Source organism: Lampetra fluviatilis, chromosome 21 (genome assembly GCF_964198595.1).
Source record: "Lampetra fluviatilis chromosome 21, kcLamFluv1.1, whole genome shotgun sequence".
Lineage (NCBI taxonomy): Eukaryota > Metazoa > Chordata > Hyperoartia > Petromyzontiformes > Petromyzontidae > Lampetra > Lampetra fluviatilis.
In genome coordinates this window covers 12,417,973-12,442,522 of record NC_136295.1, presented here as the reverse complement: position 1 = coordinate 12,442,522, position 24,550 = coordinate 12,417,973, and the positions used below count along the sequence as shown (strand labels likewise).

The 24,550-nt window shown below is 54.0% G+C and overlaps 1 protein-coding gene across 2 annotated transcripts in view; it reads left to right on the top strand.

The window, feature by feature from the left end:
* The window catches only part of DPP4 (dipeptidyl peptidase 4), a 47,917-nt gene extending 31,548 nt beyond the window's left edge, over positions 1-16,369 (top strand). For both annotated transcript variants that reach the window (XM_078866103.1, XM_078866102.1), the window contains 11 exons: positions 839-963; positions 4,154-4,201; positions 4,983-5,081; positions 7,483-7,552; positions 8,124-8,318; positions 8,821-8,875; positions 9,613-9,712; positions 10,338-10,402; positions 11,540-11,612; positions 12,458-12,531; positions 15,126-16,369. In XM_078866103.1, the coding sequence (XP_078722229.1) occupies positions 839-963; positions 4,154-4,201; positions 4,983-5,081; positions 7,483-7,552; positions 8,124-8,318; positions 8,821-8,875; positions 9,613-9,712; positions 10,338-10,402; positions 11,540-11,612; positions 12,458-12,531; positions 15,126-15,224 (1,003 nt within the window). In that variant the 3' untranslated portion in view covers positions 15,225-16,369. The remainder of the gene's footprint in view (positions 1-838; positions 964-4,153; positions 4,202-4,982; positions 5,082-7,482; positions 7,553-8,123; positions 8,319-8,820; positions 8,876-9,612; positions 9,713-10,337; positions 10,403-11,539; positions 11,613-12,457; positions 12,532-15,125) is intronic.
* Positions 16,370-24,550: the final 8,181 nt, after the last annotated feature.

Genomic DNA, 24,550 nt, shown 5'->3' with positions numbered 1-24,550 from the left:
GATTTGTCGCGCGCCGGCTCGAACGTCGTCGCTCGACCTGTCAACTCGGGCGCCTCCCTCGGGAGCCCCTCAATTCAGTTGCCACCCCCCTCCCCCCCCCCCACCGAAAAGCCCCACCAGGCCGGCGCGTGGCACGAAACGTCGGGACACCACTTATCAAACGACCCGTGGCACAGCCGGCCAAAAAACACAACCGCCGTGCTCAGCAACAGCCGTGAACGGACTACACAGAGATTGCTGCATCCACTGCCCCGTTTGCGTGGTCGTCAATAGCGGAGTGCCGTTGGATGCGTGTTGCCACACTGCCTATTGGCAGCGGATCACAGATCGCCTCTTCTGTACAACAGCCATAGCAAGCGGAGCAGTGCGTTTCTGATTGTCGACCTGATTTCCCCGCAGAGCTTCGCAATAGGAAACGACCCGTTGTGGTCCTTTTTAAATCTTTCGACGCAGTCAAATTACACACACTTATCTCCGGACGCAGTGTCAGGGTGGGAAGGTGGGTGGGTGTGGTGTGGTCCAGAAATGGTACAAACATCATTATCCGCGACTGGGAAGCTCACCGGATTCATAGCGCAGTGCCGTTAACCATTGTGCCACCACTCCCCACACATTTTAGACGGCAATTAACACAGATTTAATGAGCTGTGTCCTGCAGTGGCAAAGCGCAATTGGCACGAGGACCTGGTGTAAGATAGTCAAATGGGTGGGGGGGGGAGTGTCCAATTCTACCCCCTCCACTTTGGTTATCTTGCCCCTGTGGCCCCTGCGGCCCCGTAATGCGACGTCTCCGCTGTGATATCTCCGCTGTGCCGTCTCCGACACCACGTGGCTGCAGGATCCAGCTGGACGAGCCGGACGCCCCCGCGAAGTGCGTGAGCTGCACCCTCGACGAGGAGAGGTGCCAGGCTTTCTCCACCAGGTTCAGCAAGGCCTCCACCCACTACCAGCTCACCTGCTCGGGTATGCGAACAGCTGCTCGTGTTGCCGAATGGGTACATGATAAGGTCGTGCTCATTACACGCAAAGAGCTTGCCACAAATGAATCACATTACCTCGCTGATCTCGTCAAGGAGCATGAACCATCACGTGAACTCCGGTGGTCATCCTCGCAACAGCACCGTTTGGTGAACCATCGAACAAAGACAAGCACTGCATCTGCGCCCGTCTTGAACACGCTTCCTTCCAATATTAGGAAGCCGCTGGAGCTATGCGCTTGTACATCATCATCTCAATTGACAATTTGTTTAGCACTCATTTCTATGGTGAGTTTGTTGTCCTTCGACCCGGACCTCCGATTAGCACGGTTGGTTACGTACGGTGCGAAATAAGTTCAACATACATACATGTGTGTCCAGTAACCCACACGTGATACATTCCTGGCTCATATTATGTTAGTGCATCTGGTGACACACACCTGCTCGTGCCACCGATATGTGTCCGGCAACACACACGTGCACATGTGATCGTTCTACATCTGGTGACACGAAAGCAGATGATCTAATCATAAAAATCCTATGGGCTTTTTTTATACCCCAGATAAATATCAAGAAAATACCAACTTTTGGGATCTAGGAGTCGCCTCCCACTGCTGTTGTAACACACACCTGTACATGCCATCTTTACGCAAACTTGCGACGGCACGCAGCTGCATGCATGCATCTCGTGGCACAGAACCGCCACAAGTGTCACCATGATGCACAGCTGTGCCAGATGAAGCAAAACCCCGGGTGACGTGTGGAGGACGCGGGGAGTCTGGTGGAGGAGGGGCAGCTCGGGATCGTTCCACGGGGAACCAAGCAACGTGGCCACGATAATTGAAACATCGTCATCGTTAAAAGAGTATGCAAAATGTCGCCATCATTGAAACGTGGCGATGAAAGAAGAAACAGTTCGTGGCTTAAGCCGGCGGACGTCACAGTTCCTCGGGCAGGCAGTCAGCGTGAGAGACAGCTGCGGTACACTAGACAATATTTCACCGCTTATCGCCACGGCCGCCACCTCCACCACCGCCACCACCGCGGCCGCTTCTTGTCAAACAGCCTTGACGGCGCACGCCGTCTTGCTTCAAGCCGTTGCGCGACTATAAGCCAGACTGTGTACGGGGTAGACAGGCGTGCCACCCAAACATACACACACAAACACACGCTACTACTATCTGGTGCACGTCCGTTCACACCACATAACGTCGGGTGGTGTTTGAGCGACACTTTGTGAAACCGCCCACAAGTCGCCGCCGCTGGGTTATGATGGCCGGCCATGGGGGGCTGGGGGGTGGGGGGAGGGGGTGGTGGGGGCTGGGGGTCCCCCCCTCTCTGGAGTTTTTAACTGCCGCCGTGCCCGGCCACATGGCTCAGCGGTAGAGCGAGCGGCCCGCGATAAGAAGGCTGCCAGTTCCAACTCAAGGGTTGGTGGTCGACTCAGACCCATCATCACTCTGGGGTCGATAAAATAGTTACCACTTGCTGGTTGTCTACTAGAGAGACTTGCCCCTGTCATAGGAATGTAGAATGTTCAGCACTAGCTCAGGGCTGTCGACGGGAAATGAGCATCGCTTCAAGGCTCGTTTTGATCAAAATAAAAATCACTGACTTCTTTTCAATTGGCGGGTCACGGGGCCAGATTTGGACCGCGAAGGACTCTTGGGAGTGGCCTGCTGAGTTATGGCCCACCAAGAGAGAATTTGGCTCACAGATACGAGAGATAGCGATTAGATACAGAAAGTTGCAGGCAAGAGATAGAGAGAGAGATACGTGAGATGAAAGTGAGATAAACACAAGAGAGATTAGGGAGCTGGAGATGAGAGATTTAGACGAATGATCACATGTACAGACGTCATGGTATCAGTGGCACCGATAGCACATAACCGTGGGTTAGAGTACGAGTGTGGTGAAGTTTTCTGAAATAGAACTGCATGACCGGCAAGGCAAGGGCAGGGCCCTCTTTCAGCAGCGTACTGACAAAATAGAGGTCTGTAAAAGATCATACGAGTGTAGATTTATTTAAGTGTAGGTGATGCTACCTCTGCTTTCTTCACCTTTGCACTCTCCATCATTCATATATGCATTCTTTTTGAGTGAAGTAGTCAGTTTGTTCCACCAGAACATTCATCATCGTTCCGTAATTACCGGTGCGAGCGCGACTCGGGCAGTCCAGGGGAATCCACGGCAACACCGTGAGGGCATTCAAAGCCGCCCCCCCCCCCACCACGCCCCGCCACCCACATCAACACATCCGCTGGTCGGTTTATTTTCTCATTCTTGGTCGCGGTCGTTGACACCGCGGATCGATTTGCTCTAGCTCCTCGCTCGCCCGCGGTCAGTCGCCGCCCCCTTTGCGACCCTCTGTGGCGACTGGCGTGGTTACCGCTGTCGCGAGCTTCACCCGTCGATGCCTCCACCACCCGTGTTGAGGGTTGCGCCGGCACGCGGAGCGAAATGTCGGAGCGATCACGCTGAGAAAAGCGCGGCACGGTGCGGCTTTCGGCTGGAGCGGACGTGTCGGCGGATGTGAAGGGATCGCAAAACGCGGCCACGTTCGCTCAACCAACTCGCCCCGAACCAGCCGCACCCCCGCCCTGAACTGTGCGCAGTCTCGTTGCATCCCCCAAGCCAAGCCAAGCGGTGTCGAGGAGCCTGGTCAGCGTTTGGATGGAGGCTTGGCATGGAATACCAGGGGCTGAGAGATGGGCACGAGATGGCAGCACGGCAATGGGTTGAGTTCAACGATCGCAGAGCTCCGAGTGTCATCCCCTTGCGTGTGGTGGGTTTTCGGCTGGGCACTCTCGTGTCCTCTCATGCTCCATAACACTCCTTAAAAATGGAAATTGGCCAAACATCCCGATGTAGCAGGACGCTCCTACAAACGTGTCCAGGTTTCGGCGAGCAAACTAAGGGGATTGCAAAAGATCTTGGTTACAGCTGGGCCTGTCCGAGCTCACAACCTAGAACATTTCCCCCCGCACCGGACAAACCGCATCCAGTACATCTCTGGCTATGGCTGTGGCTACTACACGTCACGTGCAACCAACTCCACCCTACCGGTGACCCAGGAAATACTCGGCGAGAAATTAAGCCCCGGGTACGATTCTCACCGTTGCGGTTTACAACAGAAGTGCGCTGCGCTCACTCTCACCAATTTCTACTCCCCGCAGGTCCCGGAATCCCCATGTCCACCCTTCGCAAATCGAACGAAGACAAAGGTACGCGCGCACCCGCGCGATGGACCACCGTGCCATGCGTCACTCTGCCAAGACGTTACCGTGACTGACGCTGCTCGACAGCTTGCGATCGCCTGCGTCACCGCTGCCTGGCGGCTATTGTTCAGCCGGTGATATTCTGTGGTGTTGGGAGATCACGTAGAGTGCTCGAAAGGACACAAACCAGTGGCGCTGATCCGATGAAGCAATGCCTTCTGTCACTCGCGATGATGCTTGCAATGATCACTTTACGGATGTTAAGCACTGCCCAACCCACGCAGTCTGAAACGTCCCTTGTCACCAACCCACGGGCAATGAGTCTCCTTGCAATCTGCAGCTTCCTCTTTCATATTGCAAAGGTGAAAGTTGCAACGTGTGTGTACATATAATTAGAGAGAGTTGAACAAGCCGTTTAAATTTTGCCTCTGTAGAGGTTGGGGGATGTCGGCGATGTTGCCCCTTTACCAGGCACTGCTGAATCACGTGACCCGTGGTCTGTGAATTGGCGGTGCGGGCAGTGTTGACCACGTGACCCATGGTCTGGCTCTGGTGACCGCAGCAGGACTGCTCTTCAACTTGAGATGCAATGCCCACTGCCCATTCGCTGCACTCGAGCTCGCAGCAATCAGCGATACTGGCACGCCGCGTTTTCCACGCTGTTGATTTCCCCGATATCTCGCGTAACTTCCGTTGTTTGGACGGACGCGACAGTCCTCATTTAAACATTTATGTTCGCCAAGGTCGCCGCGATGTGAATTTACGCTCATTGCATGCTTGTTTTCAGAAATTGCGCTGCTGGAAAACAACACGGCCTTGGCGGAGCTCATCGAGCGCACACAGATGCCAACGCTTGAACAGCAGAAACTCATGCTCGGAGAGCACGGTAACGGTTTGCTCCGAGCCATTGCCCCCTAAACATGGCAATTGGTACCATCCAGGGTGGCACGGTGCTCGTGTTAATTTTGACGAAGCATTTTACTTCTTGATCGCAGGCACGCATGATAGCAGGATCACTGATAACTTCTTCGTTGGGCCAACTTTTCCCCAACCGTTCTAAGTAAATGCCAACGTTAGCCCGGCATTGGCATCTTTGCTGGGGTTGTATATTTGGAATGAAACAGGAGGATTTGTCCACAACTCTGAAAGCTAGTTGTAATTACTGGCGAAACGTCGTACTCAGATTGTAAATGTTGTGGCCTCACTCTCCAACACGCCGGTGTGCTGTACTAGTGACGAATTGTCACGTTCTGTTTATGTGACAAACCTTACTAGTTGGCTGTGTCGGGTGGTGGCGGGTTTAACGACACATCTATATAGTTACGCAATCTAACCCAAAAAAACCTGTTTTATGGTTGGTAGAGATTATCATAAGGGAAGGAAAATAATGAATGTGACCTAAAACACTGAAGGAATGTGAAAATATATTGGAAGCGTGTCTATAAGACAGATGGTATGTACCGTGAAGGCTTTCTGCCCGTAGTAGATACCGTCCATGGTGCATAGTGGTAACATTTACCACCACAGTCGGTATCTACCAACCTCCCTTGGCACAAGGCCTACGACCATGGCAACACAGCCTGCTCAGGCCTCAGGCAAATGTCCCCCAAGAACCAGTGTGGCAATCCCTGTATACATTTCTCAACAACTGTTTGTGGGTTTTCTGGGTTGAATAACAGATGCATTACATGTGACATGAAATGACACGTGACATTCATAGAATATGAAATGCACCTGATGCGTGAAAATATTATGCCCAGTCAGGAAAATTAAAAAAAACTTGAGCGATAAAACTTAGTTTAAAATGTTCCTGAAATGTTTAATGTAGGCCCTCACACAGTGGATATTTAATTGAAATGGAGTGTTCAATCATTGAAATAGTCATTGTTTTATAATAATGTTTAATTGCTGTGGCATTTTTCAAACAGTATTTTCTGTGTTGTTGTTTTCCTTGACACTTTGGGGAATTATATATTTGTATTTCTATATTTGTATTGTGCTTTGTAAAATAATAATTATCTTTCTCAGAAGGATGATGTTGCTTGTTTATAGATATAATATGTCTATCGCAGCGATTCAGAGAAGATTTTCCAGGCTCACGACGCAAACGAGAAGCTACATTTGTACTTGTATCAGGTCTACGTTAACGTGCGCACAGCAATCTCGGCAGCCACTAGAGGCCGCTACATTCAACGCGATTTGAAACAAACCACATAAAGAGTTTCTTCTACAGACGCACAGCCATCAGTGCCCCCCGGGAGAAGCTGCGTTCCCGGATTTCGCGTGCCCATTGAGAGACGTGCATTACGTGTGACGCTTCGGTTTCGCGTGGTGCGGGACGCGTAACTATTTTGACTTCATGTGACAGCCACAAAGCCCGACGGCACGTTTGTTAACGTTTACTGCTCAACTTGCGAGAGCATATGAGTTTTAATTTCATTCGGGATCACAAGAATGTATTTTTTTTAAAGAAGAAAAAAAAAACGTTGCTTGAAATATACTCTCTGAGAAACGCTCTCGGGGTTTGTTTTGTCCGTAAGCTAGCGTCAAAGATTGCACGGTATTGATGTAAGTTACCCCATGACTTGAAGCGATCGTCACATTCAATTTATTCATAATCGATCGCGTTATTTATAAATGTGTCGTAACCCTCCACCACCCGACACGGCCAATCAGCAAAAAAGTGTCACGTTGACAAAAGACAAATAGTTCACTACTTTAGCCCACCGGTGTGTTGAAGAGTGAATCCACAACATTTACAATTTTGGAGTACGATGTTTCGCTGGTAATTGCATCCAGCATCATCGTACGTGTTAAGCTGACATTCTATTTACTTCGCGTGAAAATCCGTATCGCTCACATAGCGTCAAAACTTGGAGGGTAAATTACCCATAGAGATTGAGTGTTCATCAATTTATTTGATTTGTTACACGGATGATGATGGCCCCGTTTAGCCAGTTTCATGGCTATTGCACACGGCAACACGGAAAACAACAAAACCATTGCAGGGAACGAGTGTGGAGTCCTGAAGGAATAGCGCTCCCGGATCATGAGAAGTCAGCGACTTGCCAAGCGGGGTTGGCAACCTTCGCGCAAAACTGCACGCACAATTGTTACACAACCTGTGGAACATTTAACGCGTTACGTAACTATATCTGCCTTGTGCGGTGTGGGGGGGGGACATGATTTTAACGAGCATCTGTTGCATGTGTGCGCGCGTGCGTGCGAGCGAGCGTACTTGTTATATGTCAACCTCCGTTTTTCCGCTCCCTCATTCGTCCACACAGAGGCCTGGTATCAATTTATTCTGCCACCAAACATGGACAGGAAAAAGAAGCACCCTTTGATCATCGACGTGTAAGTCCTTTCGTTTGTCTTCTCTCTTTTAAGAACAAAAAATAACACCGTATCGTGAGTTGACTCGAAGGCTCCGGGGTCAGAGGCGCTGAGTCACCACCGCACAGATCCTGGGGTTAGAGCAGCCGCCCAACCACAGCGATCGCACGGAGCTCTCAAGTGCAGCGAGTTGATGGTCTGGGCCCGGTCACTTTGACAAATACAAACCAATGTTTGTACTTCCACACAGTTTGCCCATATTCCAGCTGTGAGAATGAAATTGCGCTTTGAGCATCATGCATCGAGCATTACTGTCACACGGCAGAGCGGATGGGATAGTGCTGCCCCCCCCCCCCCCCTACTGTGTGGAGCAGAGGTCACTTTAAGTGACCTCCGAGGTAGCTCTGTGAGATCTGCTTCCGTGGGCCGTTCTGGAACACGGCGGATTTGCGGCACTCTGCGAGACATCCAAATCGATCCTTCGTCCCGTGACACCGACACCGAAGCCACAATCGGGATATCGTTCGGAAGGATTTGACGGAAAAAAAATAGGTACGTACAAAATTATTAAATTCCCACTGTTGCATTTCAGCTACGCTGGACCGGGCAGCCAGAAGGTGGACTCGCGCTTCCGCAACAACTGGGCGACGTACCTGGCGAGCACGGAGCGTGTCATCGTGGCGAGCGTGGACGGACGCGGCAGTGGCTACCGGGGGGACAAGGTCCTGCACCAGCTGTACCGCCGGCTGGGCACCGTTGAGGTGCAGGACCAGGAGGCTGCGGCCCGGTGAGTGCCGCCGCTGCCGCCGCAATCATTTTCACTTAACCTTTTTCCCGTTCCGATTACGTGCGCGCACGTCCTCATTTTTTTCTTCCGATTCCTTTCAAAACCGGAAGCAAAAGGCCAATGCGGGAGGGCATGTGGCACAGTTTGGCGCCAATTGCCGGCAACGATTGACCTAAATCTTCCACCCCGAGTACAACGTGGCCTTGAGGCCGTAGCGCATTTCTGACGAAACGTGGCCCTTGCACGTCGCCCCTATCGCCCGCGGTCGGTCAAGTGGCGCCACTGTCGTCGAGCCCTTGGCGAGCCACGGTATCCCACGTGCACAGGGTGATACGTAGGACCAGCATGTGCCTCGCCGTGCCACCGGCGAGCGGCCTTGCCAGGATGACAAAACAACAACATCAGCAGCGGCAGCAACATCAAGGACCGGCCTGCGAGTCACTCGGACGTTTACGATGCCGTTTCCTCACTGCGCTGTTGTCGTTTTCTCTGCCCCCCGCAGGGAATTCGGGAAGATGGACTTTGTTGACGAGACCAGAATAGCGATTTGGGGATGGGTAAGTGTTTATACCGCGGTGTAAAAAGCACCGCTTTGTGTTTGCGTCCATTTATTATCCAGTTTGTTTTCTCGCAAGGGTTTTTTTTATTGCGATTCATAATTTACGGCCCCTTTGCCAACAGACTGCCGGGTGAAGGCCTACCCACACAGTGACGGTTACAGGGGTTGTTTGACCATACTTCGCCATGCCGGTCAGCAGTGTAGGCTTGAGAAGTGGCAGGAGGGTGGGGGCCATGACCGGTTCGCCACTGATATCAGCCATGGCCAGGAATTAAACTCGGGTCTGTTGGGTTTATAGTTTGTTTATTTTATAGCAAGAAAGAGGCAGTCGGTCATAGGCAGAGGAAGGAAGTTCCAGAGCCTTGACTTGAACAGGGGGAGGGAATCAACTCCACGGATGGCCGAGGGAATGGAGCTCCAGACCTGGGGACAAGAGGGTAAGGAGCAACCTCCCACAGAGCGAAGGTTGACTGGGTGGTTGGGCAGAAAGCCCGGGTTGCGGAGCAGAGAGTGCGTGGAGGGGAGTAGAGCGAGATGAGAGAGGCAGGAGAGTGCGTGGAGGGGAGTACCGGAGTAGAGCGAGATGAGAGAGGCAGGAGAGTGCGTGGAGGGGAGTAGGGTGAGATGATAGGGGAGCGGGAGGGCAGGCACACGTCCATGTAGGATCTTGAAGATGGCGAGTGCAGTCCGAGATTGGTTGGTGATTCTGGTGCGTGTGTCTACGCGTGCGTGCAGTCGTACGGAGGCTACGTCTCCTCCATGTCCCTGGGCTCCGGCTCGGGTGTCTTCAAGTGCGGGATGGCCGTGGCGCCCGTGTCCGACTGGCGCTACTATGGTGAGACGGCGGCCGTTGTGCATCCAGACAGCGCACGACCGCGCGGTCCACCCAACCACACGCTCCGCCAGATGCGTACGCAAATGTGAACACTGGTTCACCGTCTCCCGCGCGTTTCCACTCGCTTAATTCGCTGGACGAATCGCTCCTCACGCCAGGAGGTGCCGCCGCACCATGAGGGTGGTGCCGCTTTGGCGGTGGTGGTGTTGGTGGTGTTGGGGATTTGGATGTATGTAGCGGTGGTATACTCTTTGGTTCTTTCGGTAAAGTCACTTCGGTTATAAAAAAATATATATATATATCACAGTGATATATTATTTTTTGTTTTATTTAATGGTTCTACCTACGTGACTTTACCGAAAAAACCAAAGAGTATGGATTCCTGCAGTCACGAAAGCTTCAAATCAAGATTGTAGCGGTGGAACTTGTATGTATGTTGAATTTGTTTCGCACCGTACGTAGCCAACCGTGCTCATCGGAGAAACTCGCACCGTTGCTTTCAACTGCCGCGCCGCGAAAGTAACGGACCTTGGCGTTGCCGTGGCGCGACTCGCGATTCTCACGACTCTCACGACTTGCACGCGCTTTGCGCCGCGTTTCTCTTTCCCTCTCCGTGCCACCCCAGACTCCATCTACACGGAGCGCTACATGGGGCAACCCACCAAGGACGACAACCTGGCGGCCTACGAGGTGGGGTGCGCGCCAGAGAACAGCGCCGAGCGTGCGGGCGGTGACCGCGCCCCACGCCGCGAGAGCCCCCCGGGGGCTATGTACCGGCATCACGGCTAGGGTCAGGGTTAGAGGAGGGGGGACATTGCACGGGGATGGGGAATTTTAAATCCTCGCAGACCACCAGGCAGGGTGTCTCCTGGCCACGCCACGCCACCGCGTGGCATTGTAGCTCAGCCTCATCCAAGGGACCCGCTGAGAACAAGGGACAGACAAGACTTGTGTTCTCCAAATTGAAGGAACGAACCAAAAAAAACAATGAATTGTTTTTTCAAGTTGTCATCTTATTGATGGACGATCCTTGCCATGATAATCACCATGATCACCATGATCCCTACTGGACATCTGTGAAAGAGAGCTTAATAGGTCATCAGATTCCTCCAGTATGAATAAATATTCCGATTCTGATCGTCATGATCAACGTGTCATTTCCACCACTGGCTCAATGCTGCCATGAGGGATGGACGCCACCCACATTGTTCATCTCAGCAAGGGGGGGTGGGGGGGTGTTGGTGATCGTTCGAAACACGTTCCAATTAATTACATAATTAACAATTCATCTACAGGAAGGATTTAGATGTGTACACGCATCCTTCTGAAAAAGCCGTGTCCATGCTCGTGCGATGTCGAATGCGTGTGCGTTCAGGTCGCCGTGACTTGAGATTCAGGGCTAAAGAAAGCAGCGCTTGACAAAATTCCGTCTCAATCGCGGTTACGATCAAAACGCGCGGGGGAGCGTTCAGCCCGCGAGTGTGGAGATCAGAGGACCACTCGAAGGGGCCTCCAGAAGCAGTTCTGTGAAGTCCGCCTCTGTGACCCATTGTGGAATTTCGCACGGGGCGATGCGCTGCTCCCCGCGAGACACATGGTCTCGTGAGAGTGACGCCGTGAGCACAACCGGGATGAAATACTCTACTACATTTAAAAAGGAACTAAGCAGTTTGTTTTTAAGAAATGTACAAGAGTGAATAAGTAAAACTGACCGATATATGACAGATTCCGTCTGGTTAGAATAACAATCGGAGGAGTTCAGTAAAAAAAAAATAAGAGATAAGAGCCGGCAACACGCCTCGCGGCTGACGAGGATTCTCCCCACAGAGTTCCACCGTCATGGCCCGCGCAGAGAACTTCAGGAAGGTGGACTACCTCCTCATCCACGGCATGGCAGACGGTGGGTCCCACCTCCCTCCTCACCCCGTCACAGGGGGGCATGCTGCGCGCATCATCGACGCGTCGTGACGCACGGCACGATTCTCATGCTCGTGGTGCCTGCGTGCGTGCGTACCGCCTGCATACCACGTGTGTACCGAGTGTGTGTGCGTGGACTGCGTGCATTCCGCATGCACGCGAGAATCTATTTACGCAAACGAGATGGAACGAGAGAGAGAGACAGACACGAGCCTTAAGCACTTCCCCCAACGGCTCAACACGACGTCTCAACTCAGAGACGGACGACGGAATGGCAGCCAACGAGAGAGCGCCGCCCCAACAGAGGTCCATCGCCACGGAGACGGATCCGCTGTGCTGCGGTGGCTATTAGACGGATCGCCGGATCATTGGACCACGAGAGATGGCGACAACTTTGGGGAGGCCTTTTTCAGGCAGTGGAAAGATTCTGGCGGATGATGATGATGATAACAACAACAATAATAACGAAGGACAATCAGGAGGGATCCATTTAATCATCACAGCCTCCTCTAGATGCCACTTTATTCAGATCGACCGGCGACGGTCAACAACAACGATGGGGTGGCAGCCACGGAGTGGAACTCATACTTCGAGCACCTCTGCCGGGGACACGGAGCTCATTTGCCCTGTGCGGGCGCCGGGCGGATTATGACACCAGAGGGTCACGCGAGATGCCTGCGGCTTGGGGAGGCCTTCATCCAGCAGTGGATTGGCCATGGCGGATGACGATGATGATGATGATGAGTGGTCTGCATGAGAACGCCCGTTTCTTTGTTCAACCATTTCACCGCCGCCTCTCTCGCTCTGTCGGCCGCCCCTGTCTTGCAGACAACGTGCACTTTCAGCAAGCGGCCCACATCTCCAAGGCTCTCGTCGACAAAGAGGTGGACTTCTCAGCTATGGTAACGACGCATGACGCACACACGGCACGCACGCACACGCACGCACACACACGCGCATTCAACGACAACTGGCGGTCACGTCAGCGTGATGCACGTGCCAGGCTAGGTGCATGTTAAGGTCACGTAAAACAGCGACGGCTCACTGGCAGGGGGTCACAGGGCACACCGTTGTGTTATGGGATGAATAATCGAGGTGACTGGCAGACGGACCACCTGTGCTGCCCAGTGTGTCAACCCGCTGGGCTTTAGACACCTGTTGCTCTGCTCGTTGTTGCGAGCGTCGCTCCTCGGCCTCCCGTTGTGCCTCCAATAGCATCCTCTGCAGCAGCCGATCTTGACACCACTAGTGCCGGTCGTAGGGCAAGTCCACTCAGCTCCAAGTCTTGCTGTGCCTACAAAAGTCCATCAGTTTTCAGCCTGTGCATGCCCGTTTAAGTCCTCTCTCTAGCTGGCCAACCAGAAGCAGCTTGGGCATGCGGTGGCTGGGCATGTGGGCCACATGACTCAGTAAACGCTTGCATGGAGGAGCTCAGCGATGTAACCGCGTCCACGTCCATAATATTTGCTTATCATAATATTTATTAAATGACACGGCAACCCAAGGCTCCTTAAATCACACCTCAAACATTCGAAGGGGGCCTCCCACCAAGTGACAGCTGTCCCCGTGCAGCACAAAGCGATCTCAGCACGAGCCCGCAAGAGGGCATTAGTCCGCCAGTAGGGGGCAACGACTGCTACTACAGCTGCGTGTAATCGCAGCAGATATAGTTGACCACTTTTGTCAGATTTCAACCGCGACGTCCACCTCTCAAGAATCTGCGAGCTTCTCGCACGCGTCCGCACACACGCACGCACACGTCCACACGCACTTATGTGTCCGCACGCACGGACGCACTTAGGCACAAAAGCGTGCTAAAAATATCGCTCCGGCCGTGTGGCGCCTACCGAGGCGTGAGCGAGAAGAGCCCGTGTTCTGGCTCGGCTCCAAGTCTCACACACCAATGATCAAATGGGGTGGGGGTAGGGGGCGGGTTTAGGAGGGGGGGGGGGCCTTACCGATTACGGCGGGTGTCGCAGGCGGCCGATAAACGGCGTCGCGGACGATTGCCGCGTGGGGGGTTTTCATCTTCACAGTTGACTTGCAAACCATCTGCACCGAATTCACCGCCGGGGCGGGCAGCGACTGCTGCGGCGGCGATTCACAAACAGTTTGTTTAAGAAATGACAGGGCCAGGTGAAGGCAGGATGTGCCCTAATGGACACAGCAGCAGCAGCAAACAGCAGCAAACAGCAGCAAACAGCAGCAGCGCGGTCTGACAAAGATGTGCCTTTATTGCAGTCGGATAGCAGCGGCGTCCTAAAGCCCAAATAATCGTACACTTTGCTTTGGAAGATAAGTCAACAGTTTCCTTTAGGTACGTAAACACAAGGGGTGGCGGCAGCAATTAGCCCGCTGCAGAATGAACCCGGTGACCTGCATTCGAGTCCCAGCCACGTCTCACATCAGTGGCGAGTCATATTCGAAGCCATCCCGGGCACCTGCCCTGTTCACCAAACCCGCACTGCTCAATACGGTGAAGTATGGTCAAACAGCCCCCATTACTCACACGGCATCCAGCAGTGGATTAACCAAGACGTGTACGTCACAAGAGCCCGTTGAGAGCCGAAGTCACTCACTTTTTCAAAGGACACGCGATACGTATACTTTCACTGCGTATCATGCAACATTGTACTTTCATCTGCGAACACACTCATCCCTTTAACACGTAGTAGGCTTTCGCGACCAATATTATTCATAATAAAGGTTTTTTGGGTTAGATCGCGTTATTTATAAATGTGTCGTAACCCTCCACCACCCGACACGTGACACATTTTTTACTGATTGGCCGTGTCGGGTGGTGGAGGGTTACGACACATTTATAAATAACGCGATCTAACCGAAATTTGTATTTATTATGGACACACATCCCTGTCTGTACGGATGACGAGCGGGCATGGGGGGGGGGAATAGCAATGATCGGCTGACCTTGGAAGGGTCGCCAATAGTCCATCTAATTGCCTTTTAAATATCCCTCGAGCAAGAATTCGAATATGTGACAAAGCCTTTGCCATTGCAACACCCACGTTTTGGAACCAACTTGTTTCCTCCCTTAACATCGTGAGCTGTCGTTCAAAAAATAGCCTGCCACGGAAGACTGTTGCTGGATACAGTCACACTTGAAAATGTGATTTGTAACTTTGATCATGACCTGCGTATCGATAGTTCAGTGTTCATGTGCCATTGTATTGAGGGACTACTGTGTGCTGATATCTTGGTGTGGTCTGGGACTGTTTTGTTGTTTTTGCTGTCTTGCCCAATCTCAACAAATCGGACTTACATAATTACTGATTCTGCTATTTATTTATATTCAGTCACTTGCTTACCATCCTCTCTATTTTGGATTCCTATCGTTGTTTTGTATTGTTTGCTCTTGTTACTTGCCGACCCGCCCCGTACAGCTGTGAAAAAGAGCTTAATAGCTCATCGGATTCCTCTTCCAGCCTTCTGAACGGCCGCACGTGTGTGTGTCCCCCCCATCCCCTATATCCCCCAGTGGTACACGGACAAGGACCACAGCATCTCGGGGCTGGCCAACCACCACGTCTACACGCACATGTCACACTTCCTCAAGCAGTGCTTCGGCCTCCAATGACCGCGTGTGACCCCCCCCCCCCCGCGCGACCCGGGACGCCTCAGCGACCGCGCGGCCACCGCTGATCGTTGGCCGGCACGCGCCAGCGTCTCGCCAAAATCTCAAGATGCCACTCCTCCCGAAGCTGAACAGAAGCGACGACATTCACCCTCCGTGCCGACCGCGGCGGCCGCTCTCGAGGGACTGGCGCTAGGACAGCGCGCCGGCGGGCTGGCAGGAAGGGCGTGGACACTTCCGCGACCGATTGCGCGAAACTTGCGCCGCGATTGCCGACCGCACCTGCGCGCGTTGCGTCAGTCTTTGTGAGACGACCACAAGTTTTTTTTTCCTCCTCCCCCCGCCCGCCCGCCCCCCGCTCCCTCCCCGATGGTCCCCATTGTTGCCGTGGTGACTCAGCAGACGGGCATTGTCCTCCTTCCGGCCACGCTCGCTCGCCGCTATTCTGTAACGTCGTCCCCTCGTCAGCGCGTGGCTTCGATGACCTGACGTGACCCCCATCCCCCCCGCCCCCCACGTCAGCGATGAGCCACGTACATCCATCACGCATCGTTAATTTCTGTGTCGTTCCGTCAATCAACGCTGACCCTAATGGTACCTTACCCTAACCCCCCTTGAGCCCCCCCACCCCCCCCCCCCCCACTTATATTTTTGTAGCTAATACACTGCCCCCCTTTGAAAACAGTTTGCTCACGGAAGTGGCCAGGTTGGTCAGGGGTCGTCGTGCTGAGCCAGCACTGCCTAGGCCCTGGGTTCGAATCCAGGTTTCAGCCGCCCCTTCAGTCAAATCGAGCTGTCAAGTGCAGTGAGTCTATGCGCTTATCCTGGTCACTGATGACTGCACACACACACAACTATTCGGTTGATTTTGTTTTGTTGCTTGATTTTGGTTAATTTTCAGTTCCGAGATTTAAGTGTATGAGATTGTCACGTGATACGCATTTCCCGAGGAGTGTGGAGATCAGAAGGCCACGTGAAGGAATCTCAGAGGTGCTCGCATCAAATCTTCCGGAGGCCGTTCTCCATTGCACAGGGTGGTGCACTGCTTATTGCGAGAGATCAAATCGAACGCTGCATCTCTTGAGACAACGACGGCGATATCGCAATTTAATTGGGAAAAAATAAAAACCAAAAAATACAAAAAAGAATCCAGGGACAATGCGGTGGTGAAAAAGTGAGCCGAGAGAGACCGAGATCTCCCCCGCCCTGTGCCGCCCCCCCCCCCCTCTTCTGCCGTCTCACGGACCACTACACCACCACACCACCACACCACCACACCACCACACCACCACTACACCACACCACCACTACACCACACCACCACTACACCACACCACCACACCACCACACCACCACCACACCACCACACAACGTGGAATCAGCCGCCCACCATCTCTCTCTCTCTGTCCTCTTGTAGGCAATACACAACACACGTCATCACGAATATCATTTTAAACATAAATTCCCGGTAATTTGTAAATTCAGAGGCGAGTTTTTTTTGTAATTACTGATCGACAATTCGATGGCTTGTGGTTTTGTTTTTCTTGATTTGTTGCACCACTGTACGCGCCGCGCTCCGCTCTACGCATCCCGCTCCGCTCTACGCGCCGCGCTCCGCTCTACGCACCCCGCTCCGCTCTACGCACCGCTAGCCGTACCGTTGTGTACACTACGCGCCACTATTCCAAATTGGAACCCTGTCAATGCTACGCCGCCTCCATCCGGACCCGGAACTGGACCCATCATCTGTGCCTTGTTGAGCACCCGGAACCACGCAAGGGATATTGTCAAGCAGGTGGAGGTGTTTGGTTCGTTTGCTTTAGTCTACGACGATTACGAGTGGACAACAAACATCGAGCGTGACAATGGCTGCGACTACCCACCCAATAACACCACCACCATCATCATCACCACCACCATCATCACCATCATCTGCCCACCAAAGACTAAAGTGCAAATGGCCATGACAAAAATAACCAAGTGTGAATGAAGATGTAAACTGAGATAATCTTAATAACGTTATTCAAGACTGGAGGAAGACCATACGGTAATTTACAACGTATGTATTTCAAAAGATTTACCGAGTTCGCCGATTGGCCGAACCTGATAATACTCTGGGGGGTGGGGGGAATTACATGCCCCTCTCTCAACGTGTGACTGCTCTAGTCGACGAACCTTGAGGCTTTCGTCGATAAGACACAGGGTGCTTGCCCTGTTGACACCGGTCCTCAACCTCGGGACGTGCGAGGGCGTTTGCGTCGTAAGCGAAGGATTCTCGATTTCAGACACTGTGCAGTTGGCGGATCGTGGCTCGAGTTGAGGAGTTCGCTTCGGGGCTTAGGTGAAGGGGGCAGGTAGAACCACGTGCAGTGTTTCATGTCCCCATGCGTTGTCTGTAATTAGCAAGCACAAGCAGCACTCTGGGCTGCGTTTCCACATCTAAATAACGGTGAAGTTTAGTCCATCGTCCAAATGGCTTTCCAGACAAATGTTATCCAGCACAATTTGTGAGATATCAAGCAAAATTCTGGACCTGTTTTGTCTTCCGGGGTGTCGTCAGCAGAGTCCGGGTTGGTAAACAATTGCTGCCGAGTTACCCGATATTATTGGCAGGAGTTCTCCATCCAAACGATGGGGCCCTGTTCAACGTACAAAATGATGGTAAAAACGTTGGTGCGGATTGACATCACCCCTGCAGCCACTAGCGGCGCAACAATTCACCACCGTTTAAAATGATGGATTGAGTAGCGATCGTGAAAATTCACGTAAATCAATTCGGGATGAATTATTACATCCCCAATCATCATCGCAGGTAGCCATCCATCATCCCAGGGCTTGATTTCAGCCAGAGGTGTCCAGGGCTGAGATCCTGAAAAATATTAATCCCAACCTCCTCTGCCCCCCTGCTAACCTAACCCTCCCCCAGAAGAGATTGTGGGTTTGAAGGGGGTGATGGTGGTGGTTGGTGGGGCACAGGAAAATATTCCATGAGAAATTAAGCCGTGAGATATCCCATCCCTGTTGCTCCATGAGGCCACCTGCACGCACACGTATCACCCGAGATGCGGGGGCGCGGGGGAGGAAACCCGTGGTGGATTTTCATCTCACTGCACGCGGAGGCCACGCTCCACCACATAAACCCTGTTTACAATTTGGGACGCTCCATTAAAATGTAAAGTATGTAATACTTCGCTCTTCAAGTCGCTGTTTGACGACGCGCACTCGCCAATCAAAATATTAAAAGATGAGTGAATAAAATCAATCAATTGACTCAAGACCACCCACAGCTGTCTTGGTGCCGCGCGGTGTGTGCGCCCCCATCGCCACCCTCCTACCGCCCCCTGCCCTCTCCCGTTCACTAGCGGGAGCCACGAGGCACGTGCGAGCTGGGGGGGGGGGGGGGGGCTCGCTCGGGAGATGTTGACGATCGAAGCGATCACTGGAAAAGTGGGGTCCATAAAATCCCACAACGCCGTGGCGGCTTTTTATTGTGCCGCAAGTGCCACCGCCACCGCCATTAGGGAGCGCGAGGAGCGCGCTGATTGCCGTGGTTATTGGGGCCGACGTGGCGCAGCTGTTTGGCGCTGACGATGATGATGAGGTCCTGTTTGGACAGGGAGGGATCACGGTGTGGGCCTGAGGTGGTGGTGGTGTTGGGTGCCCCCCCCATCACCCTCCCATCACCCCCCTCCTCCCCCCACCCTAATTGCCCCCTCCCCCCTTCCTCCCCCACAGCCTCCACCCCCCCCACCACACAATACCCACGAGTAGGGAGTCCCCCCCCCCCACCTATGCATCCATAATAACGGGCACAAGGGTGGTACCAATTTTATCAACCCCAAAAGGATGATGAGTCGAGTTGACCCCAGACCAGGTTTGAACTCAAAACGTTCTAATTGGCAGTCGAGGTCCCTGAGCAGCACACCAACCGGTAACACCACCATCATCATCGTCATGCATGATCTATCCACTGCTGGATGAAGGCCTCCCACAAAGCTGTCATCATCTCCCAGCGTCACGTGATGGAACGGCCCATCACGCCGCTGCGGACGCAACCGCTGCGTCCGCCACTTTGGCGCTGCGCTCTCCTCTGGCTACCGCTCTCTCTGTCGTTCGTGTTGACCACCGAGTCATCGTCGCTGCGAGCGATGTCCGGCTCCATCCCCACTCTCCTTAACACTCAACGCGCCGCGTTTCCTCCTCCAACTCGCGTGCGCGACCCGATCCGTGCGGCTCCTCGTCTTGCCCCTCTCTACTTCTCGGCGTGTGCCTCTCTCCAGGCGGTCATTCACCTGCGCTGGTTTGACTGCCCCATGGCACTACGGCACCTGATAAGTTGCAATCGTTATATAGCAGTGTCAATAATTATTTACCCAGGAAAGCCCCGTCGACTGAGTATCAAGGTACGTTTTGACAGGGCTCAGCTACATCGGGATGCTTGGCCCATTCCGTACAAGGAAGATTGTCTCCGTGTGTGAGGAGAAGAGAGAGGCTGGAGAACCCGAAGTGGTGGACACGCCGAGGTGAAGCTATCGCCAGAGAGATTCGGGAATCTATTGCAGTGTCGTCTCCTGGCCACCTCAGCACCATGCTTACAAGAGCTGGCAATCCCTGGATGTCACCTAAGAATCAACAAGGCTCACCTCGTCTTCGAAATTATATGAGTTGGGCACGTTTGCTATGATTTAGATGCAAGAATTGAACGCTTGCACGGTAAACTATTGCGATGGGCACGACGCACGAGGGGGTGGTGTGAGCAGCACCACACCCGGCCGCCTTTGTCTCCCCGAGTGCTCGCCACAGGCTCGTAGCGCAGTGCGCTAACCACGACACTACCGCTCCCCATACAAAGACAAAGACCCCCCATGTAGACCGTTGGTGCAAGTGCTGTTGGTGGACACCTGTGGTGACCGGCACGGCACACGAAGGGATGATTTCGCCGGGGCGATGTTCACGCACCGCACCAAGTACCGGACTCATTTGAGTCGACATAGGGGACCGTCCAGGGCCGGTTCAGATCATCGTCACTAGAGTTGGCGGCCATGAGCTGGAATCGAACTTGGGTGGCCTGGGTTCGCATCGCAGCGCGATAATCGTTACACTGCCGCTCCCCGCACAGACGCACAAACATACATACACAGCGACATACGTACAATATTACAGACACGTGTGTACACGCACACAGAAACGCGCGGAGCCACACACTTGAGCGGTGGCTGCGATCGGAACACATCTCCTCCGCTTGCGCCACCCCATCTCGGCCGTGCGGTCACCATACCTCGCTCCCTCGGAAATTACAATTTATTTTATTTCTGGACAAAGCCCTTTGTTGCGCCACGTGCGCCGTGTTTGCCGCCGCGTTTTATTAAAAAAAAGACGTGGAAATTGAATGGTGTCAATGACACGAGGGACGGCTCCGGCCCTTGCGGTGCCTCCACCTGGCAGCCACGGACAACCGGCAACACCTGAAGAGGCCACCTGTCACCTACCGCCCATCAACCGTCACCTATCACCTGCAGCCCCCACCCCGGCACCACTTCCACGACCACCTCCGTCCGGTCCAACACGTTAAACACCGCGCATCGCCGCTTTAATTGCGCGGGGTGCGTTTGGTTTGTCACGCTCGATGGACTTCCTCCTCTTAAGTCCGTTCTCGTTTCCACTGCGATAAGTCCGCGATGCGAGGGGGCCAGTCAATTAACTGTGCGGAGAGAGAGAGTGAGTGAGCGAGCGAGCCCGCCAGTAATTGTCGAGGTCTGGAGGGCACGTGGCTTTAAGTGGTGATTCATGCCCCCTTCCGATGGACGACGGCGTCCGTGACCCAGACCGAGCGGTGGGGTTGGTAAACCGCAGGGAAGGCCAGGGACAGGGGTGGGAAGTTTAAGGTGCAGCCCTGCAATAGTCTTGCTAATGTAATAACAGCTATCGTGGGTTCACGTGGGGGATTGGCTTGCCGGTCCTGCTTGTAGCCAATAAGGGTTGAGATAGGGAGTGTGGGGCCGGCGTGATCACGGCATGTCAGCAGGAGTGATTGGCCCAGCCAATTGGGACCCCAGCCAATGGGGACCCGGGTAAGAGGCGTGGTCCCGGGATTGACAGGGAACCATCGAGAACGGTCGAGATTGTCCATGGAGGATTGGCTGGGAGGACCACGTGACGAAGGGATTAAGAGGGAGAGAGAGGAAGGATCGGGGAGGAGTCTGGGAACTGAACGGGGGCGAGAGCCACGCGCGTACGGGGCTCCGGGTGCCACGTGCGCGGTGGGAGCTGGTGGGAGTCCGCTGACGCTACGTTGTCTGCCAGCAACGGAGCGTGTGGGAGCAAGTGTACCGTCAAGTGAAAATAAAGAGGACTGATTCCGAATCCGTCTCCGGAGAATTATTACATTGGTGTCAGAAGTACTTCTGCGACTGTTTGGACGATCGTCAAGATGTCCAAGCACCCCAGAAAAAAGAACCTGCCTGTGCCTCTATCGGAGGAGGAAGTCGAGACGGATGAAGATGAGCTGTTGGGAGCTACAGCCCCTATGCCGCCTGTTGAAGATGTACCTCTCGACGTCTCTCAGCGTCGACCGACGGCAGATGCAACCGCTGCAGGAACAAAAGACGAGTGGCGGCTGATGGCGGAGCAGATCGAATCATTACGCGCCATTCTGCTTAGTCTGGTGACCGCCGTGGCATCCTCACCAGCCGCGGGCCGCCAGATTGCCGATCAAATGGACGCCGTGGGAAGGAGTCCGGTGAAGGAACCTGCGTCCGCCATTCCTTCTGCTACGCGGGAGGACGCCGTCGTTTTGGGTGGGGCAGCTGCGCCAGAGCCGTCGGCCGCCATTTTGGGCGCGCCTACCGCCACGCGGCCGCCGGCCGCCATTTTGTCTGATACGGGTGGAGAGCGGGAACGCCAGTCGGAGACGCCCGCGGCGCGCGCTTGCCACCGCGGACATCGCCTTCCACAAATCAAAGAATTCATCGCCGGAGGTGATTGGAGTGCTTTCACATGGCGCTTTGAATCAGCTTTTAGATCCGTCAATTGGACGGAGGAGGAAGCACTGGGAGCGCTACCTACACTGCTCGACGATGTTTCTCTGGGGGTCTTCCGTTCCATTCCGGCGGCCAAGAAGAAGACACTGCGGGACGCGTTCGTGGAGATGGCGGAATTCTATGACCCACCGACGTCAGCCACCAGAAAATTTATGTTACGTCGCCGAGCATTGGAGGAATCGCCGTTGGCCTATCGGGGGGCATTGATGGCGCTGGCCATGGCTGCCTACCCCGACGCGACGGCCGACCATTTGGATCCTCTCATCCTCTCCCGTATGCTGGAGTTGGCTCAGGAACTCAAGATGTCGCTGCCAGTGTGCGGCCACGAACCACTTACATCGCGATGGGTGGCGCGTTGCCTGGACGCAAAATTTAATATCAGGCGTTGGGACCAGATGGCGGTGTGGACGGGGAAGCCGGAGATCGACGGGCCACCTTTGGGGTGGTCTCCACGACTAGTGGTCCACTGCTCCGACGACTCGGGCGACGACGACATGCTGGCTGCTGCTGTTCAGCACGAGAGTCCGGGACGGCGGCTGCGCGACCAGCGTGGCAACTACATGGGCCGTCCGCGTGCAAGGGCCGGGTCGTCCGACCGCCGGCCGACGTCGGCGGCTTGCTTCAAGTGCGGCAGACGGGGCCATTTCGCCCGTGACTGCCGCTGTCGGCCTCTGCTGTCGCCTCCTCCGACGAGGGGACCTCCATCTCCTCCACCTGCCGCGGAGCTGCAACAACCTCGGGCGAGTCGGCACACATCGGACACCCGGCAGGTCCTGTCACATCACCCATCCATTCGCACTCATTCTCACACTCCTCGGGAAAAATTTACTTCCCCCGCTACAGTTACGCGCTCTGCTACGCAGTGGAAAAAATTGGCTCGCAGGGTGGTAGCTGCGGCTTCTGGCTCGTCGACGGTACGAGGTACCATCGACGGCGTTGATGTGCGCATCTTAGTGGACACGGGCGCGTCGGCCACCATCATTTCTGATGTTATTTTCCATCTGTTGTCCATCCCTGCGTCGCAGATACGTAGGGTTAATGATGCGTGTGTCGCCGCGAATGGGGGAAGCATGGGTATCTGTGGCCAGGTGGATGTGAGCATCGCTATCGGTAATATTACCGCCGCAGGACCTGTGTTAATCTCTCGCTCGCTAGCTGTTCCATGCTTACTCGGTACTGATTTCCTGCGTCGGATGCCGCTGAAAATACGAGTCGACCAGGACTGTTTAGAAATGCCGGGGGGTCGTCGTATGGCGTTCCTGCCTTCCTTGTTGGCCAGCGCGCCTACAGGTAACGCAGTCACTGCCGTTGTTGCTGCTACGGTAGAAGTACCGCCGGGAGCACAGATGTTGATACCGTTGCGTTACCGTAAACCCCTTCGAATGGGGAAGGGTGCAGAAGGCGTGCTGCTATCCCCATCCAATTCGGCATCTAAATCATTTTCTTTAGCGGCGGCGCAAACGATCGTACGACCGGGTCAAGCACCTTTTATACAGGTGTTAAATGGGGGACCTGACCGCGTTATTGTTCCAGAGGGGTCGGTGTTGGCTCACGCCACTACCGACTTCGCCTCTTGCGACGCAGCGCCGCGCGCACGAATGCCCGCTGGTAGGCCCCCACACGATCGCTCTCAAGAACGTTGGATCGCAGATTTGTGCGGAGAAAATTCTTCCTTGTCGAACGAACAAAGGAACGCCCTGCATTCATTGTTGATACAGTACACTGATGTTTTCAGTAAAAATGATTTGGACCTCGGCCGCACGTCGCTTTTGTCGCACCATATTGACACCGGTGCGACGCCTCCCATCTCTATGCACCCTCATCGCATGAGCCCGGCGGAAAGGGATCACGTGCGCGGAGCGGTAAATGAATTGTTGGCGGCGGACATCATTTCGCCGTCCAACAGCCCCTGGGCCGCGCCCGTCGTTCTGGTAAAGAAGAAAGATGGCGGTACAAGATTTTGTGTTGATTTCCGCCGGTTAAACAAAATTTCGGTGGCGGATGCATACCCCTTACCGAGGATGGATGATTCGTTGGACGCTTTATCGGGTGCTAAGTTTTTTTCTACCCTTGACTTGTCCTCGGGGTTCTGGCAGCTTCCCCTCGACGATGAGTCGAAGGCAAAAACGGCATTCCGCACGCCGCAAGGTCTCTTTGAATTTAATCGGTTGCCTATGGGCTTGAATGCGGCACCGGCGACGTTTCAGCGGCTCATGGAATTGGTGCTGACTGGACTGCAGTGGGAAACGTGCCTCATATATCTTGATGATATAATTGTTTTCAGCCGCA